The sequence below is a fragment of the Diadema setosum genome, chromosome 17 (genome assembly GCF_964275005.1).
Source record: "Diadema setosum chromosome 17, eeDiaSeto1, whole genome shotgun sequence".
Lineage (NCBI taxonomy): Eukaryota > Metazoa > Echinodermata > Echinoidea > Diadematoida > Diadematidae > Diadema > Diadema setosum.
In genome coordinates, this window is record NC_092701.1 from 26,476,906 (window position 1) to 26,495,136 (window position 18,231).

General features: G+C 40.3%; 1 protein-coding gene across 1 annotated transcript; it reads right to left on the reverse strand.

The window, feature by feature from the left end:
• Positions 1-676: 676 nt before the first annotated feature.
• Positions 677-12,278, reverse strand: LOC140241044 (MFS-type efflux pump MSMEG_3705-like). The gene is made up of 9 exons (XM_072320813.1): positions 12,043-12,278; positions 9,382-9,500; positions 8,670-8,817; positions 6,868-7,030; positions 5,352-5,577; positions 4,944-5,137; positions 3,807-3,891; positions 2,570-2,768; positions 677-1,186 (listed from the first exon to the last, which is right to left on the reverse strand). The coding sequence occupies exons 1-9, from the start codon at positions 12,276-12,278 to the stop codon at positions 1,072-1,074; spliced, it is 1,485 nt and encodes a 494-aa protein (XP_072176914.1). The 3' UTR covers positions 677-1,071.
• Between the last annotated feature and the right edge of the window lie 5,953 nt (positions 12,279-18,231).

Consider the following 18,231-nt stretch of genomic DNA (forward strand, 5'->3'; position numbering starts at 1 on the left):
AAGAATATCTATAAATGTGTTAGTACTTTAGTGACAGTTCAGTCAAAACATGAAATTAAAACAAATTTTCACTCTGCAACATATCTTACATTTACAATAGACTCTAATGAGATATAAAGATATATACACATATATGATATAATATAGAATAGAGATTAAATAATTCTGCAAGACACATAAATGAAATTTGCCCTCTCAACTGACAGACTGTGCTGTCTGGCCGACTTCTGGTGCATGTTTTGACGACTGTTGAGTTGCAATTGAAGAAACGAAAGTGACGCACCATTTTTCACGAAAAGACACATCTCCAACTTGTTGGCAGTATTAGCAAAGATACGATCATTGTTTCATCACTGGGTCACATGTTACTGAGATGATGTGAGAGAAATTTTGATCGGGATAGGTTCTCTGTTGATAATTTTTCTATTCTGTACAGATGAAAATGTGAGTAAAAGTTTTTAATTGCAAGACCACAAAGTCTCATAACAAATCATTAGCCATTTCTTTATTTCTTAGTGACTGTTTTTCTTTTTTGTTCACTCAACAATGCTCCACTTGCTCCTACATTTCCTTACTCTGAAGTAAAAAATACACACACAAAAAAACAACAGAAGTGATATAGGCTTAACTTACAACAAACCCTCATTTGTATAAATACCTCATTCTTGTCCCCATAGGGATTTTTACTTTTGACCATCTCCGACTACTTTTCTATTCATGAATGTCCTATTTCATGATCACAGTGGAAACTAGTAAGAATGATTGTGGCAGTGAAGCGACAAAAACACCAGTCGATATTCTTGCTTTGTGCAGTCTTCATGGAATTCCACAAAGAACTACATTTGCGTCCCAACTTCCATGATTAGATGACTTCATAAAGAAACATGGCCAAGAAGAAAGAATAAGAGATGCACTTTTGCTTTAAGCCTTTGTACTTTTCCACAGCCATGTATGCTTTCCTGCGTCTCCTCCACATTCTCACATAATAGAAGATACCTCTCCGCAAACAAAATACGACCAAAGAAGAGATGAAGGCACTGACTGCCAGAGATGTAAGGGGTTTGCCTTTCTTCAGTCCTCCTTGGTGTCATCGGCGAGGAGAGGGTTAACACTGATCCCTTCTGCCTCTTGTCGACGCTGGATGTCCCGTTTCACGACCACCATGGATATGAGGAAGATAGCCGCCCTGCAAGCGGGAATGAAACATTGTTACGAATTTAACTTCTGATCACTCTTCATATTAATAGAGAATACTGTATAAGCTGTTATTTTTGCGAGGGTTTAATTTTTGCGAATTTTGCGAATCACTGTTGGACTGTGAATTTAACAACTCGCGAAAATGTTGCCCATGCGCTGATGTAGTAGTACACACACGACAGCTTTGTGTCATTTCGCGAAAACAAAATCTTGCGAAAATGTCCATGACATCCTCATTCGCGAAAATATCTGTACGCAAAAATAACAGCTTATACATTACAACACAGCTCTCCATTTAATATCACTGACAGAGGAAAACAAAGACAACCCATATAGACAATAGACAGGAATATGACTGTCAGGTACACTGGATTTTTAAGTAGACAAAACACACATACACAGTCAAACAATGCCTCGTAGCAAAATTTTGCGTCCATTTGATAGTTTTTCAGCTTCCTAGCATGACTGAATAAAAATTCACTAACTAAGAATGATTTGGTGGCAAGTATTAAACTTAAAGTGGAATATGCAGGGTACTGAGAAAGACACATTAGTCTAACCGATGGTCACTTTTCCTTCCCTTCTCTTCGAGCACACATTTAGTCATCAACACTAAGTACATACCTAAATTGATAAATACAATGTATACGGATGAACAGACCAATAAATAAGAAGATGGACCAGGGTATGTGGGGTCTTTCTGCAGAGAATTCTCATTTTTTTCGATGAATTATGTTGTACTCTGGGCAAAATTTGTGCCTTTTGGCATCACTGAATACTGCCCCTGAGTCCTGCATATCACTTCAAGAGTCATAGCTTACTGTAGAGTCTCCAATCAATTGCAACTCAGTGGTCAGACATGTATTGAAGAAACTTGTAGTCATTTAACTCATCACGTAATCAAAGGGTAATTTTTTTTGCTGCAAAACTTTTCATCTTTTAATCATTAAACTTGCAACTGAGTTTTACTGCATTTTCAATATTTGACAGAAATTAGATGCATTTCTTCTAAATCAACACATCTGCACTAAGTATGAAAAATGCAAGAGAAACAAACTTTGTCTAAATTGTGTAGCCAACTGAGGGAGTGATATACATCTAACGATTCACATGTTTTTGACAATTTTGCAACAAAATATATTAAATGGTATATGACCAAAAACAGGGCTCCAATGAAAGAGCACTTTTTTATCTAACCGTGGGAAATACTAGCAATGGATGACAAAAATCAAACATACAAGCTACGAGCATCAAATCACAGAAAGTGATTTCTGCAACTTTATGGGTCATAGTAAAACACAACAACAAAAATAAAGCTCTCTAAGCAGGCAGACACTGGCAGGCATGCACTGCTGACAAGCACGCTACTTACGCCAGGACGTATCCCCCGGGGTAAAGGATATAGAGGGCGACGCGTAGCGACGTGCTCTGACTGATGGGCGGTACCAAGAGGGGCATGTTGCCGCCGATGTTGCTGATTATGAAGAAGTAGAAGGCGATGGCCGTTGTCCTGATGCTGGATGGCACCAGCTCCACGACAACCGCCAGGGTCACACTGACCCACATTTCACCTGCAGAGGGCGACACACATTCTTTTTTTAAACTTCCGACATCTAGTAGCATGTCCATTTATATTCATAGCAATGTTACAACACTTGATGTAGTTTGGAAATGAGCGTTCATTATGGGTACACTTATTTTACGGAAGTACGTTCTGTGCAGTTTTGGGGCTATTGATACCAATATCACTCCCTCGCATTCATAGAAAAATGATAATACAGGAACAATTGGAAACAAAAGTCACACAAGTTTGATGATAACAGCAAAGTTGATCCATACACATTCTTCAAGAGGACATGTAAGAGGTTTACAGTGGATGAATAAGTGCATGCGTTCTGTATGTTCTAGCCTGGTCCATTCACTTTCATCTAATTATTACTTTTATTCGTCTACACTACAGCAAAGATTAAAGGGACTGTACAGTACTGGTTGAGGTGGGGATTCAGGTTTACAACATTCCTAAGTGAGATAATGAGAAACCTCTTGTGAAATATGTAACGCATGTAATTTTAAGAAGTATTCAACGTTTATTTGATGAAAATTGGTTTTCAAATGGCTGAGATATCCAAAAAAGTAATAATAATAAAAGGCAACAGGCCACGCCTTTTATTAGGATCTCTTTGTTTCACCTTGTTTTTGAAAATCTCAGCCATTTCAAAACCAATTTTCATCAATGAACTTTTGAAACCCCTTAGAATTGCATGCTCTTTGACATTTCATAGAGTGGTTTCTGAATATCTCGCAAAACGTTAAAAGCTAAATCCTCACCTCAACCAGAACTGTACAGGGCCTTTAACAAAGGCAATCTTCATCAAATCCACAGTATAAATCTAGCTCATGGACTGAAACAAATGTGACACCTACAGGTATATTTTGCACATGCATATATATCATGGTGCATTCATTATTGGATGTCTGTTGGCCTACACGATTCATCACACGCATTTATGCAGTGAAAATTTACATCATCCATGGACTAGCTCAAGATTGTTTTTTCTGAATCACAGCCCAAGTCCATATAATGAAGGAATGGTCTCCCAATTCCTTACCGATAATGTAAGTTGGTATCTGCATGACGAATGCCCAGGGAGGGGACAGGAACAGTGTCGCAGCTGCAAACGGAGCTGCCAGAAGCTAAAGGAGAGGTAACCATGGCAACAAGAAAGACAAATTGATGATTTTGTTGTTTACTGCAAAACCAGACATTTTTGCATGCATTTTACCTTCATGAGTTTCGCAGGAGCAAAGATGCGCAAATCAATGAACATGCAAGAGAAAGTTCTTGTCCACACTACTGTAAATGTGGATATTGTTGCACGAGTAATTTTTCACGCTCGGCTTGGGGTAAGAAGAGCTTTGCGTGTTTTTAATTCCACGGAATCAAGACATCAACTACTGGAACATATGGCAAGCAAATATATTTGCGTGCTTTTATTTTCACGCTAGTTTCAGGTTGCGCGAAATGCGCGAAAATTTCAACACCGTGAAAATTTCCACTTTTACAGTATATGTGCTAAATGCCAGTGGCAATACATGAAAATGTCATGCCACAAAAATGGTCGTCGGCTCCAATTCCCCTAAATTTCATGCTACAAAAATATCTTGCTTTACAGTATACTGGGCTACACCCAACAAGAGACATAGTAAGGAATGTCACTTACTTTGACAAACACTCTCATATCGGGGGGGGGGGGGGGGATCTGTCTCTTTTTTCTTTTAGGATGGCATATGACTGTATTTTGTGTTTTGTACTTATGTTTTTCTCCTTTTTTTTGGGGGGGGTTGAAATCATGTTTTAGGGTAGTCTTTTGGTTTGTTCCTTTTTAAAGCACTACTTAATGTCACTTCAAAAAAGAGCCAAAGGGGGCATGATGCTCATCTGAGCTTCAAGATAGATTTTGACCACAATGCATACTCCCTGTGGCGCCCCATAACATCAACAAAGTTGTAATTTGTAACTACCTTTTCACAGGGCCATCTGAAAAATATAACCAGTCTATACTGTCTCATAACGGGGATACTTGTACTACATTGAAAGTACGACAAAGGTATGAAAATGGACGGGTTCAAAGACCCTGAGAATGTAACAGCATGGCTATGACAAAAAAAAAAAAGATTTACAGGGGTGTAAGGCTGCGAGAATGGAAAGGCTAACGAGCTAAACCCAATATGTGCATGCAACTTACCAGGCTGGCAATAAGGACCCAAATTCTTGCATAAGTCCCACTGCGCTTGACCACCCGATCTGAGATGAAGCCACCGAAGATAACGGCGAAGCTGCCCCCAACTAGTGGGATCCACGACAGCCACTGGCCGGTGCTCACAGAGGGAAAGTACTGGTTAAAGTAGGGCTGAGTGTTGTAGCCCCACACATAGCCAGCTGTGTTTGGAGAAAAATGGTGTGTGTATTGGATGGATTTAGTAAGTCTGTGCTGCCACAATAGCTATTGCATTGTGTGTGATAGGGAAAGCACCTCCCTGCCCTAACCCCCATCCCCGAACAGAAGGAGCAAATTCTTACGAAAAGATCACAAGTGTGGAAAAAAAAGGCACACCCCTCCCCACCCAAGCAAGCCAAATTTTGTCCCACTGACCTCCATTCCTGATGGACCCAGCCAAGCAGATGAGGAGGAGGGAGGGACTACAGAAGCACTTGGCCACCATCTTGAGTTTCTGCATGCCGCTCAGCTCCTCGTAGCTGTCCACCCTCTCCTGGAGGGACTCGTTGCGCCTCCTCTCTGGCTCGCGCACCGTCAGCACCATCAGGAGCGCCACGACGAAGCCCGGGATGCTGGCAATCCAGAACACCCAACGCCAGCCCTGGTTAACAAAAAAGCAAAACAAAACCACAACTCTGGTAAATAAATTACATCGTAATGGGTAAGAAAGAGTCCCAGAGTAAAAGGTACGCACTTTTACTGGCATAGCCATAGCCATGGTCACTGAAACTACGAGTAATTTCCTTCCCGGTAACTTCAAAAAGTTTGAGCATGCGTTCACATGGGGTCCGTGAAAAAGCTATGCAGTTTGAGTGATGCGAATCTACCTGTAGTTTCCGTTTCTTAAACATGGTTGTTCCATATGGGCGAAAGCCGCATGCCATCTTTAAATATAAACATGCACATGTGCAATAACAAGCAAAATAATGCACAATGTGCGTAAATAACATAAAATGGATCTAATCATGTGACAAACTTATCAAAGCTTCAGCAGGGTGCGGTCACACTAAGCAAAACTACATGTGGTTTCGCAAGAAGTGAGAAACTTCCCAAGTGCAAACAGGAAGTTCTGCGGGAAGTTTCATTGGCATAATTTCTTGAGAAGTTTGCGGTCATGCTGCCCAAACTTACCGGGCAAAATACCGGGTAGTAAAGTTATGCGTAGTTTCACACCGTGTAAACATGGCTTATGTGAAACTATGCGCAGTTTCACACCATGTAAACATGGCTTATCTAAGACTATGTGTAGTTTCACATTGTGTAAACATGGCTTATGTGAAACTACGCATAGTTTCACATAGTGTAAACATGGCTTATGTATAATGCAAGTACAAAATGCTTGATGTGACAAACCTGCCTCCACCAATCTGCCCTGATTTCATTTCACCACTTTGCATCCGTGTGATTTCTCCGTCATAAATTGCTCACATCTACCCCAAGTTCATTCTTTATGGATTCTGTGACATGATTTGAATATCAATATTTGTATCAATTTTTTATCTCTGCTCAAAAACATACACACACACACACACATACACACACAAATCCAAATATGATTCAATCACTCAATATCCAAGATGGCCTTCCATACCCCAAATTGGCATCGATGATGCTCGACAATGACCCTATGACCTTTGATCACACAATCCAGTCTTATTGCCATGAGAATACACAGGTTGCATTCAACGACCATTGAACTATAACATTAACCCAATGAAGACAGACTGATTTTGCTACATCACGCATTTCCCATAGACAAATGTCTGAGTACACTCGGGACTCGTCCTCAACGGGTTAACCATGAACCCCGCTCTTCCAAACGATCACCTAGCCAAACGTTTTAATCCAAACCCAAGTTGAATTCCAGTCATGCTACGTGTCATAGACATACCTTTCCATTTATATCTGCTGCAGTGATGAAATCTCCAAAGGCATAGGACATGCTGTATCCAGCATAGATGCCAATGTTGTACACGCCAAGCGCCACTCCCCGCACACTTGGGACGAAATAATCCGCTATGATGCTGGTGGCAAACGGAGTGCATCCTGCCTCGCTGGAAGGGAATATATTTCACCATTTTTATTCAGTTAGTTATCGACCCAGCAGCTTTTAAGAATACTTCTGACAATAGCTTCACCGTATCACGACTATTCGCCAGCTAATGATGTGTTTTTTGTTGTTTTTGTCTTTTCAGAACCACATCAGGTCTATGTCATTCTTTTTCGTATCACCATGTGAGTCGGAGACTGGGTATGATTTTGCATAGATTCATTTTTCTCAGTTTGTAAACACAATTTTTTTCCCTTACACTCTATGAATGAAACTGGAAAGACTTCATAAAAACTCTGGGTAAAAGTCACTCAGTTTCTCCAGAATCCTCTGCAAGAAATGGTGAAAGAGAAAAGAATTCCACGATGTCCAGAAATCTGACTGCTGGTTCTTATGTATTTGAGTTACCAAAATAATCCTTCACACATCTTAATTCTTTTCTTTCTTTTGAGCTCACCCCTCTTCTCTTGGTCATTAGATATCACCCACAACTACAAATGTACTAGGTGTTACAAAAAATATTTCCCACTTTTCATCCTTGATAGTTCAAAAACTATATATCAGACAACACTGACATTGATATGAGCAATAGCTGAATAGTGTACAATTTTGTTGGAGGTAATTTAAAAATGATAGCATAAATCACTTTCATTAAATTCAAGATTTATTCTTAAGTTAGGTTTCAGAATTTGCTCTGTTTTCAACCCTCTGTACAAAATTTTAATTTTGCACAGGGGTCAATTGGTGTGTATTGGGAGTGTGTGGTTAACACCCCGACAATGGTCCTGAACAATGGCCAGGATTGGAATGCTCTATTGCATAGTCATGAGAAATTCCACCATCACAGCTAGTCTTAATTCATCCTGAAATGTAGTGTATGCAAGCACATGAAAGCATGTGCTTATTTTTTCATGTGCAAATTTTAACCTTTACCATGAATTCAGACTAGCATCACCCAGGGCAATCCATCATGATTTATTAATAAAGCATTCATGTGTCTTGGAGCAAGAGTCCAGATGCCTAGTCAGCAGAGCTCTGAAAAGGTGGTATTCATGGTATTCATGTCTATTGTTCAGGGTCATTGTAAGCACACACATTCACATCATTGGTTCTTGTGTAAAGTTCAATTTTGTACAGAGGGTTCAAATTTGACCAAAATCTGGAACTTAACTTTCGACTTAATCATGGATTAAACGAAACTGATTCATGCTCTCATACTCAAACCACCTCCAACTAAATTGTACACTATTCAGCTATTACTCATATCGATGCCAGTGTTATCTGATGTGTAGTTTTTTGTAACACCTAGTACATGAAGTTTTCACACAAGGATTATCATATCCAGTTATCATATTTTCACCAGTCTATGTTGTGTGTGTCCACCCTTCCTTGACTTCACACAATGAATCAATGAATAAAGAGTGTTCTTTCAGACAAAAGCAATGGTTTGGAAATGAATTCATTTGCCATCCTAATTGCAAGTAAGACTGATTAGTCTCACATTGGTGTCTTGAGTCTTAATAAGTGAAACACACACACAAAATGCCACTACGGTTTATTTCATAATCTCCACTACATTCTTGCACTGAGACTGCAGCCCAGAGTGCCATGCATCCCCACTACCACAGCTATGGACAACCTACCCAAAGCCGAGACCGAATCGTAGGACGACCAGCTGCCAGTATTCTGTAGCAAACCCGGTCAACAGCGTCATCAAGCTCCAGAACGCTAGGCAAAATGCGAGGAGCATCTTTCGATTGGTGATGTCAGCCAGGTATCCCAGTCCGATACCTGAGAAATATCACATAATGAGCACTCAGTACTTCTGGGAGAGTAACAAGAAAATGTCCAAATCTACACTTAACCCGTTGAGGACGGACTGATTGTGCTACAACACACATTTCCCATAGACACCTGCCTGAGTATACTCGGGACTCGTCCTCAACGGTTAAAGTTTACAATATAGTTAGGGAACAAACCTTCACTATCATTTCATTTCATTTAACAGGTCCAAAAGGAGAAATAAATTTTGCTTCAAACCACCGATAGGTTTAAATAATCTAGCAATGAAGACAATGACACTAAGATAATGCTGAGTGATATTTACTATCAAAATAATACACAAAGATGATTTATACGGATTACCATATTTTTTTCTTGAGAATAAACGAATGGCAGAGCTGTGGGAAAGTGACGACACCTCGTTAAAACATGACAAACAATTTCTCCTACATGAAACTCTCCATATTTTTTGGTTTGTTGTGTTTGTTTGTTTGTGTTTTTTTTTTCAATCTTTTAAGATGAAACTTTCAGTTATACTCTTTTGATTTTGTCATAGCTTTTCATGAGACTTACCAGCAAATGTATAAATGACAATAAAGATTGGACCAGCCAGGATCTGATATTGAAGCCCCTGTCCCGTTCTTTCATAGTAGCACACCTCAGTATTATTTGGTCCTTTGTAAGTGTCACATCTGGGAAAGAAGTTGTAGAAGAATATAGGTAAATGAATAAATGACTGAATAAATAAGATACATGAATAAATGAATAAACAATCAAATGAGTATCATAATAGTGCCTGCCAAGTTTGTAGAAAATATGACCATGAATTTTCGAAAGGGAGATCAAAATGTGTAAACTGGAATCCAATGCCATCCTGTCCTCATGGGTGCCACTCCTAGATCAGCCATAAACCAACTTAAAAGTGCTGGTACATTCAATACTGAACACTGCTTTTACTCAGAGTATTTCTTGTTTATAAAAGCAATAAAAAAAAAAATCTTGGTGGCTCTGGCTCCACTGAGGGCCATCAAGTGGAGCATGGTGCCCATCAAAGATAGTAGCTAACAAGATACGAAGGCGCGCGATAAGAATGGACACAAAATGGCTTCCCTACATGACGATACAAAAGAGAGCTAAGTACAAACTCAGTACACCTAGGAACATCATTTATTTCCAAAGGTAGTGGTATCTTTATTATTTTAAAAAGATTTTAAAATTATAGTCGTAGCTTTTTATGGATTAAGGGGATTATTTTGAAGAACGACATTTTAAATCAATAAGGATTATTTCGTGGAGGTAAAAATTTGGCAACAACGTGATCTCACAATCAAAGACGCTTGATAAACAACATTTTCAAAGACAGCGCGTCTCAGGCAAAGACACACATCACCTGAGACGCGCTGTCCCTGAAACCGCTGCTGTTGTTTATGAAGTGTCAAGACAGCGCGTCTCAGGTGATGTGCGTAATACGCTTGAGGTCCGCGCGCTATCCATTTGTTTTGTACAGGATTAGCGCGCACTTTCGTGTCTTATTATAAAGCGTCTTTGGTGCCCATTTGAATAAGTGAAGATCCTATCACCCAAGTGATGCACAGTGCCGAATTTCATGAAAACTCTTGTCATGAGATTTCTAGGAAGCTGAAAATGTGATAGCCCCCCTCCCCAAGGGAGTGAGTGAATGAGTGAGTGAATGAGTGAGTGAATGAATGAGTGAATGAATGAGTGAATGAATGAGTGAAATAATATGAAAGAAAGTTTTCTTGCATTTAAAGAAATTCCTCTGAAATGTTCCTCAAAGACAATGACAAGGTACAGCAGTTTATAAAAGCAGCACCATGGACACTAAAAGAAAGATCATGGATTTGTAGAATCATCAGGCACATCAGCACATGGTAAGGTGTAGTCAAAACATCAGCCCTGGAACTCATTTACAGGGTTTCAAGTTCACCCCATGCTGGAGATTGCCGATGCACACTCAAATGTGCTCCTAGATTTCAATAGTTTATGATACATGTGATGCACTACTTATCTGCACTGCAATGTTCTACACCTTGATGTTTATGAAATCAAAGAGTGATTTCACTCATCAGTTAAGTTAAACATTAGGCTCCTGTGTCATATAACAATTCAAAATATCTTCAAGTGATACTGCCGATCACCGTTAGCATCGATACGAAGACTACCGAAGTTGAGCTGTCATCAAGAGTAAAGAGCGTAGGTGTTGCTAAGTAACGTTGCCTTCGTTGTCTTCTCTGTGCATCGCGCAGTCTGTAGTAATGCCAGGGTGCGTGCATATGTGCTTCTTACTATGACATCACAAAAGAAGTTTGCTGAAGCTGTTACAAAAATGGGCATGGCTTCGAGAAAAGTACGCCCAGACGTTGAAAATTTGATCTCAAAAGTTGCATGAGACTTGAACAAAGAAAGTCAAGAAGCCTCGCGACGAGGCCTTCTCGCGTTACAGAATTGTAGCTCGAAACATCGAGGGGGAGGCAGATTCTCCCCCCCCCCCCTTTTAGGGTTAATGAAGGACTGTATCATGGGGCTAGAAGGGCGGAAATCAATGCTTTGGGTTGCCAGATGCTGGTACACTGTACTTGTACAGCAATACGCTAGCTAGCTCCGGTTCTATGGAAAGCCTCATCAACTACATTTGTACCAGCATACCTATTTTGTCATAACCTCATCACGACCATATGGTGACTTGTTTGGCTGTGGCGACACTCACACATTTGATATATGAAAAGATGGCAACAGTAATGGGAATTAATGATCATCAGATATTACTGCATATGGGAAAAATATTTCATTACACATAAGTATTAAGAACAGGTGCTGGCAAAGGAAACACTTGCTAATTGCAGTTTCAGGTTTGTTTTCTATGTGGAGTTGTGGTCTCTTTTCTGGCGATGTCCCAGGTAATTCTAATACATTGAAGAAGTTGTGGACTTGCAAAGTAATGTGCAGTATGCAAACCATGAAGGCAAATTCTCCTGACCAAAAGCATTGAAAGTGACAAACATGGAAATGTTTGTATGGGACAAGTAATAACGAATACATCCTGGTCTGCCTTTTTTCAGAGCGGTTTCAAAGCACAAAAAACAGCAAAACTTATGATGTTTCACTTGGCGCATGATATGTCTGGCAACTGAAGTCCCTAATTTTCTGATTGAAGTAAAACATAAAGAAATTGGAATTATATACAATGAAAAAAATATGAGAAACTTGACTTACTCGTCTCTGGTTGCATTTTTTGGACAGCCATTCTTGGGCATCTCTGAATCCGAGACATTTTTGCGCTCCAGACACCCGTAATCGCCGTAGCCGATGTCTTGCGCCATGGGCTGGGTGCAAACAGCGAGGGCATACCGGTCGAGCTGGTTCAAGAGGTAGGTGACCAGGAGAATGAGCAGGACATAGGACGCATAGATGCCTGCCCTGTTGAAGTGGAATCCATTTTCTGTTGCCATGGTGATCTCAGGCCCTTTTGATGTTACAGCAATAGCATCAGGAAGAAATCATCTGCAAAGAGTAGAAGGACAGTATAAATGAATCACTGGAACTGTCTAGTTGTAAGTAATCAAAACAAATCAGTAGATGAGACAAGAATACTTGTGTGGGAAAAAAGTGATGAGATATTTTCAACAAACAAGATATTATACAGAGACTCCAACCCAAAGCACCTTCTGATCTGGAGATTCTCCCGCCTGAAACCCCTAGCACACGGGAGACTCCAAGTTGATGTGTGCGAAGCGCAAAGTTCCTAGGGTTCTAGATGCTCTCTGGTGCTATCTAAGGCTTATTTTTTTCAACATACAATAGCAATAAGTAAGAAATCCTTTCCAACGGGAGACACAGAGCCAGGGCAGGAGAAATTAAATCTCAAACGGGAGAACGGGAGATTTTGCAAAAATGGGTTTTCGGCGGGAGATCTCCCGTCGAAAACGGGAGAGTTGGAGTCTCTGATTATAAATTTGACATGAACACCTTGGGTTACAAAATGGCTGTCACTCATACTAAGTAGAAATGGCCTACAACAGACTTACATGATATCGAGTGGACTGAAGCAAATATCCTGTCGATACTCAAGTTACACCATAGGATCATTTCTATCACAGCTTAGACTCAAGCTGGCAGTATCAAATGTAAGTAACTCACCTTCTAATGCGATACTGACATAGCACTATCTTCCAATTCTTCTTTGATAACGTGCGCAAGCTCTCAGTAAAGCTATAACTTACTTTACACTATCTGTTTCATTATCAATATGAAAGAAGTCAACAGTGTCACTCTTGTGTTTTGTGCTGGGTGCTATAAAACCCAGAAGTCTGCTACAAACCCATAGTCTAGACCTACTTGCAATGAAATCTCACTGGTAGGGCATGTATCATGTATGGATGTATGCAATTGTTCAATCACTGTGTAAGACACTTGCCCATAAAGACACACATTTTAGACAACTTTTTTGTCTGTACTGTGGTCACGATGTTTATTTCTCATTTGTTCTTCTTTGATCTTCTTCTTATTCTTTTTCTTCTTCTTTGGGGTACTGTATATCTGCCTCCTTTTACTTGCATAGGGTATGTTGCTCTTCCACACACAAAACAGACAGAGTAGTTCAGTCTCCTCTAAAAATCTTAGCAATGAGGATAAATCAGACTGAAGTGGGACTGTGACTCAAACCTCATGTGCATGAAGTCAGCAGTCCTATCTTCGTGGTCTTGCCCACTTAGCCACAACATATTGTTGTCCTAATGATAATCACTGATCTGGTGCAGAGATTAACATTGATTTACGGTGCTGAAGGTTAGAAACAGGGAATTAAATGCAGGCAAGGACAAGGTATCCAATGTGTACATCAGAGATTTAACAATTAGAGCAAAAACATACAGTATTTCTCATAAGTCTTTGAGAATCCATCTTGCACCATTTCACATTTGCTTGCAATATATCAAAAGGGTCTACCAAGAAACTTAACTGGCTGATGCGTTTTGCCAGGATGAGTAGTTTTAGAGTAAATTTTGAGATAAAAAGTATAGCACAATTTCAATCGTAGTACACAACTTTTATTCCAGAAGAGCCCATCCCATTCAGCATTGTGGGATTGTAGAATGTCAAGTGCTGATCAATTGTGCCCTTGCAATCTTATTTTCCAACAAGCTGCATGCAATTCAGCACGGAAGATTGCCGTTCAGGCCCAATTTGCTGATTATGGATAATCGATTACTGTAAAAGTGGAAATTTTCGCGGTGTTAAAATTTTCGCGCATTTCGCGCAACCAGAAACTAGCGCGAAAATAAAAGCACGCAAATATTTTTGCTTGCCATATGCTCCTGTGCGTGATATCTTGATTCCGCGGAATTAAAAACACGCGAAACTCTTCTTACCCAGCGAAGCGCGAAAAATTAGTCGCGCGAAAATATCCACTTTTACAGTATGAAAAATTATCTATGTAGCAACCATGGTCGGGCAAGTTCTGATATTGTGGACTTCCAGCAAGCCCAGTTTGGTTTACTTCGCAGTTTTTTCATTACCCATCTGAAATATTGTTATTTACAGGCCAGTGTTCAATATTCCACATTTTTTAATTCATATCAATGTGTGCATTTTGGAGCAAAAATCAACACAACAGTTCTGTGCAGGCATACCAGAACTTTGACCCAAAGATCGGTCTGTATCTGGTCGTCGGGAATATGTTCCGCAGAGACTGTGTGTGGCTTCACGGATCCCCTCCAGTCTCCGCAGGAGAGCGATAACGTCAAAAAAAAATGAAAGACTCCTCCGAACAGACTGATCTTCCTGTCTCACGAGAACTATGGTTAGGCTTTCTGTTTAAGGTTAAATGCAATATAATTTACAGATTCTGATTCAGGTTTACTTTAGTGTTTTATAATCTTAAATCAAAATATGTTTACACTTGATGCTGCACTTGATCTGTTAAGTCACATAGAAGATACAACTTTCAATTCCATAGTATAAGTTTGTAAACTGACAAGAAGTGAGACAGAATGTGATTCACTTTTCTTTCTGAACAGTGTCAGTGTGGCAGGGTGGTCCACGAGGGGTTTTAACATGTCGCTGCAAACATGCTCAAATTCTTGTGCAACATCCTCAAAAGCCAGCAGCATGCTATATATATGCAACATCCTCAAGAATTTGCAACAAGCTCAAAATAAAATGTGTTCAAACATGTGAAAAACATGTGCAAAACATTAGGAACATCAAACTTCCTGTACCACTTAGATATTTGTGTGCAAAACATGAGAGAGAACACTGAATGTAAGCGGCACAAAGAGAGAGAAGCTGTGAAATACTGCATACTACAAGTACGTGCTCGTGATTTCTGCAATATTCTCAGATTCTGAGCTTGCAACATGCTCAAATTTCAAGTTGTGGACCACGCCCTGAATGTGGTATTAAAAGAGAAATAACCTGCTCGTATTCTCCACCAGGCAGCCATCCCTTAACCCTATAAAGCCCAAGCTATTTTGACCCTTCCCAGGCCCAAGGGGGGGGGGGGCACATTGTGCCCTCCCCCATATAACTTTGTTATTGTTTGATGTTTCATCGTCATATTTGGCACATAGGTAGAGCAACTCATACTCTACATGACCGCATACTTGAATTTTTTCAAGGTCACCCATAGAGGGCGCCATTCACCAAAATATAAAGAAATACATAGGAAATACGCTAAAAACATGATTTGTCCGTATAATTTCTTTATCCCCAGTATATATGTCTTATCATGGACCAATATTTTTCATATTTGTCACACATGATGTGTAAGTCAAAGCTCATTTTTTGTTATGGTTGAAATTTCTCAAGGTCACCATATGGGGGCGCTATTCATAGCAAAATAAAGAAATACATTATGAGACGTTTGATGTATTGTTTGGGAAAGATACATGCATAGTTATCATACTTCATATTCCCATAATATTGGAATTTTAAGTTTGCAGATTGATAATGTGATAAACAAATGATATTAGAGGTATAACGTGGGTGAAGGAAACAAAATGACAAAAAATAGAACGGCAATCTTTGGAAAATACTGTTATTTTCAAGTATCTCTATTATGTCTATTGTTTTATGCCGTTGTCACAGAAAAACAAAGGAAATAATAGGAAAACATTTCAGGGCCATAATTACTTCACATTTTGCTTCTTCAGCAAATTTCAGCCAAGAAAAGCCTATTTCATACATTATAATATTGGTAATTGGAATTGGAACAGAAAATACGCAAAATCTGACTGACATCCGCATGGTTGTCAGTTTATGGTTGCCATGGCAACCAGCAATATCAAATATAGCTAAATTATATATCAAAATGTTCGGAATAAGATTTTAGGAAAAGTCACCAAATTTGGTTAAGATTGGATTTTTTTTAATAAGGGCAAAGGAGTGGCGAATGAAAAATCTGGTAGGGGGGCACACTGTGCCCCCCCCCCCCCCCCCCCCTTGGCCTTGGGCTTTATAGGGTTAAATCACTTGGACTCATGTAGCAAAACACAGACGGAATTCGATAATGTTACATGAAACCAGAATATTTTGGTAATAAATTTACTAACAAAGTACACCGTTACCGGTGTCCGGCCCGCGCCGGCGAGTACCGGGCGGGATGCGGCGACACACAATCACAAATTGATACCAAAGTAGAGACTAGAGTGGTAGGTAGGTAGATCCAGATCAAGGCAAGGACGATACATGATACAAGCGACATCGACCACTAACAACTAGGCCTACTACTACTTACTAGATATCTAGTAAAACTAGATCTAAACGTATTTACAGGTAAATGCTGCTTACGTATCGTGATACAGGGCGTCAAACGACGAGGTTTGAGAGAGAACTCCAAGACTCTTGTCTAAATCACATCGAGACCCAAGAAACCATTTTTGTGAAGGCTGAAGATCTCGTCGGCGCTGAAGTTTCACGAGTTCGAGTGGTATGGTGGTGTAGAAAGCCTCATCGTACATGTACATTCACAGCAGCTAGCTGTACCCGCCCCGAGGCCACGGTATGGCCGTGTATGAGAAACAACGGCGAAAGATCTGCACGTGATCGCGCGTGCAAACATTGCGTAAATACGGGGGGGGGGGGGGGGGGGGGGGGCGTGATGTAACCTGTGTGACACGCGCCGCATTTTATATCCCATTTCTCTCGTGCATGTACTTATATTAGTAATTCAGCTGGGAAGGAGGGGGAGGGGAGTTATTGCCCCCGCCCCCCCCCCAAAAAAAAAACTTTTCAGACCCACCTTTTTCTTTGAACTCGGATGTATTATTTTGAAAACAAAAAACACAGTTACTCCATAAACCTGCCTGTATGCCTACCCCCATTATAAGGTGTAATAGACCATGTATCCTATGGAGATATAGATACAGGCAATTTAACTTTGTAGCTCCATGCATAAACTATCAAGACCCGACACATGGAACAAGACATGACAGTCCATCAATATGTAGTCTACTTGTCCTACTTGAAAGTGTGTTGATCGACATGCACAAAGCAAAAACAAAACAACAACAACAACAACAACAACAACAACAACAAACCAACAACAATAACATGTTTAATTATCGGTTCGGCTGCGGTCTGTAAACAAAATTGGTGGCCGCTATACACAGGTTTTCAACGTGGCTTTCGCGGTGAGGGGTGGGGGGAGGGGGGTTCAGTGGCCGCATACGGCAGTTATCCGCTATAGATATTTATAGGTGACCGCTCATTATAGGGCAGGTCACCACTCTGTCACGATTTAGCCATTTAAGCATTCTCCTTTTCATCAAATTTTCTTACGTTTCTTTAGAAAATGTTCTTATTATAAGTTCTTCCAAAATATGTGCATCAGATCGTTGGATTTCCGCCCGGAGGTTCTAGAAACACAAAAGCTCCCTTGTGTGGGAGGGGATATCCTCTCTCACCACCCTCCCCTTCTATCCATCTCCATCAGTCCATATAGCCAAGAATGATAAAGACGAACGGGGGGGGGGGGGGAGAGAAAAAGGTGACAGATAATGCCTACCTTCATGATTTAACTATTCTCATTGTCGGTGAATATATCCATTTTGCGTATACTCTTTCGATTAATAAGTCTTCCAAAATATTCCGCCAAAAAGAGTGTGCCAGATCGTTGAATTTCCGAAGTTCCAAAAATGCAAATCTCCCTTGTATGGGAGGGGGATACCCTTCTCCCATCGACCTGTAATCCCCCCTCCCCCTTCTCGGTCGCTCCGCTCCCTCACTTGAGTGAACATTTCTTGCCCTCTTCACTTATCATATAATAGAAGGGAAAAAAATGTTTCTATGGCCTTGCTACCAAGTCTCCATCACAAAAAAAAAAAATGATAATAAAATAGGGGGTGCAGCAGGTTTTAATTTTGTAAAGGTACCTCCCCTTTACGGAATTCCTGGATCCGCCCCTGT